Source organism: Geospiza fortis, unplaced genomic scaffold (assembly GCF_000277835.1).
Source record: "Geospiza fortis unplaced genomic scaffold, GeoFor_1.0 scaffold104, whole genome shotgun sequence".
NCBI lineage: Eukaryota > Metazoa > Chordata > Aves > Passeriformes > Thraupidae > Geospiza > Geospiza fortis.
Window position 1 is genome coordinate 3,221,520 of NW_005054325.1, and position 3,087 is coordinate 3,224,606.

At 44.9% G+C, this 3,087-nt stretch overlaps 1 protein-coding gene across 1 annotated transcript in view; it reads right to left on the minus strand.

Annotated features, from left to right (window-relative positions):
* Positions 1-97: 97 nt before the first annotated feature.
* Positions 98-3,087, minus strand: part of SOX4 (SRY-box transcription factor 4) — a gene marked incomplete at its 5' end in the record, with an annotated part of 3,832 nt that continues 842 nt past the window's right edge. The window contains one exon of the mRNA XM_031056962.1: positions 98-3,087. Within this exon, the coding sequence (XP_030912822.1) occupies positions 2,763-3,087 (325 nt within the window).

The window sequence follows — 3,087 nt, forward strand, 5'->3', positions numbered from 1 at the left end:
CCCTCCCTCCCGGCCCCTCCCGCGCCGTCCGGAGAGACAAAACACACCTGCCCCGAGGGGCTGGGGGCGTAGCAATGATGACAAGGGCAGCCCGGTGTTAGGGTTCAGTTCCAGCTGATTTTATTTCCTTCCCGAAGAAAAAAAAAAAAAAGGAAAATAAAAACAAAACAAAACAAAAGAGAGGTTATTTACAGAAGGTATATCAACAATCTGACAGGCAGTGAACTTGACATGGTTAGCTGGCATGATTTTTTTCTTTTTTTTTCCTTTCCCCACGTTGTGTTGTGGGTGACCGTAGAGCAAAAAAAAAAAAAAATCTACACAGCATATTGCACAGGATGGATGACCAAAAAAAGAACAACAAAAAAAAAAAGAACAAAAAAGGTAAACCCTTAACGGAACCACCTCATTAGGCAGACGTCCTAGTGCCTGTCATGTTATATTAACATACATAAACACACAATCTTCTTTTTTGCTTATTATAATACAGACTTAAATGTACAAAGATGTTTTCACTTTCTTCATCTTAAACACAACAGCTATAAACCTGAATACATATGCTATCATCATGCCATAAGAGACTAAAACAATTATATTTAGCGACAAATAGAAAGGATTAAATAGTCAAATACAAGAATGAAAAACGCAGTACATAGTGTCGCGAACTCAAACCGGCATTTCGATAGATCCAGTGGTTTAAACGGCACGTTTTTGCTTAGAAAAAAAGTGCAAAAGATGTGGTTTACAAGTTAAAGGTACAGGATCCCTTCTGTGTAAATGCACCAGTTGCTTCATTCATCCGGGGCCAGGTGGCTCCCCAAAACGGTAGCATCCAGTGTCAATCCCTCCCCCCGGGCCCCCGGCCGCCCCCTCCGCACAGAGGCGGGGGGCTGCGGAGCGGGCAGCGGCGGGGGCGGTGAGGGATGCTGTCACTTTAAGATGCCTGCAGATTGGAGTGTAAACATGGACAAAATAGGGGCTGATTCGTGGGTGTGTGAGAGTGTGAGTGAGCGTGAGCGCGCACACGCGTGTGAGATACTAACCAGCGGCCCTGTTGTTAAAATCAGGAAATCCAAACAGCGATTTACACCGATTTACACCCCCTTTATATATTTTTTACAAAAATACACTGAGAAAATAATCAAACGTTTTCATCTCTCTTCTCTTTTTGTTTTTAAAAGTGTCAAAAGTCTACATTTAAATATAAAAAATTAAAAGTTAAAACTCTAGCCCTTCAGTGAAGGAGACATAAAAATGGTGCGGGTAACAACGAGAACTACCAAAAAAGGACAAAGAAATACAAAGTCAAAAATGTTTGGCCAGTATAAATACGTCCACTTATAAAATGGCATCCGATTACATTTACAAGGAAAAAAAAAACAATACGAGGATGGAGCATCGGTGAGAAAAAACAGTCTTTTCATTTACAGCTATAAGGAACAAACACATACATACTCTGAGAAAAAATTTGGTCCTGAATTTTCACTTTTTTAAAGTCCAGCACAGATTTGAGTTGCGTTTGAATCCTTTAAAGAGTTAAGAATGAAAAAAAGCTGGTGATATTTTTGTAGGAATCAAACATAGCGCCATCTATCTGCTTTTATATTATCCTAACACTAGTTTTGTTTTTTTAAACTGTTCAACAGTCTTACAGAAATCTTGAAAAGATAGACAGTATAACATGCTATATTAAACCCCACCAGTGAAATAATCCAACACCATCACGATTCTGAGTAAGAAGAAAAAAACTACTTTTTTTTTTGTATTTTCGGGTTTGTTTTTTTTTCTTTTTTTTTTTTGCAAAAGCCATCGCCCTCAGTTTCGCCTGTACCACATCATGACAGAAACTGCCCCCATTCGGTCTCTGTTTCAAAAGAAGTTTTCAGTGTTCTTGAAGTTTCAGCCTTATTTTTCTCTCTACATATTACATGAGGTGACTGAGAAAAGCGCTGCCACCACCTTATCTGTACGTGCAAATCCATTTCAGTTTATTATTATTTACCCCCACCGTATTTCCAAGACAGCTCTCAAGTGTAAGTCTGGCTCTTCTCCGCTTAACTAGGATCTCAGTCCAGCTCCATCCACCTCCTCCTCCCAGCATTGTTGCCTCTTCTCACCGCAGAAGAAACCGTGACAGGATTTCTCCCCACAAATGTGAACCTTGCAAAGGATTTGGGTGGATTTTCTGTTCTTTTTCTTTTCCCCAAGCAGTTCTGACCGCTCTTTCATTGGAAAGGGCGAATGCTCAAGACATCCAGTGTGCGCTCAGCACAACGTATCGCTCCCCATCCTCTTTATTCGTATAAAATGGGCAATAACAAAGAACCCAGAGGTGTGTGTGGTTTCCCCTCCCTCCCCCTTTCTCTGTCCCTCTTTTCAGGAAATAAAAAAAGGGAAAAGGACAGCGTCTCGCTCCCGCCAGTCTCTCAAAAAGCACCGTCAGGCTCCTCTCTCGGAGGGGGTGTGTGCGGGTCCGTCTGCAGCCGGAGGAAGGGGACTGCTGGCCTTTCCGCAAGGAGAGGGCGATCCCGCTCCTGCCCCAAGCTCAAGAAGCAGTCTTTCAACAGCCCCTCCCCAGAAACTAACAAAACACTTCCTCCCCTCTCAAAAAAAAACCAAAAAAACAAAAAAAACCCCAAAAAACCCCAAAACACAAACACCAAACAAAACAGAAAAAGACACAAAAGCGCCCGGCGGGGTGGGCGAGTCCTGCCGACAGCCACGCGCGCCGGTGCCTCCTCCAGCAGGGCCCGGCTCTCGCCTCAGTAAGTGAAGACCAGGTTGGAAATGCTGGACTCCAGCCAGTCCCCCGAGATCATCTCACTTACCTCCGGCGTGCAATAGTCCGGGAACTCAAAGTGCGAGCCCGAGCCAGGCTCGAAGTTAAAATCCAGGTCCCGGTCGAGCACCGAGGAGCTGAAGCTGCCCAAGGACATGCTCTCAAAGCCGGGGCTGGGGTTCAGGTCCAAGAGGTCGTCCTCAAACTCGTCGTCCGACGAAGAGGAGCCGGAGGAGGAAGAGGAGGAGGAGTGGGAGGACGCGGAGGAGGAATGCGCCGTCGAGGGGGCCGGGGAGGAGGCGCGCAAG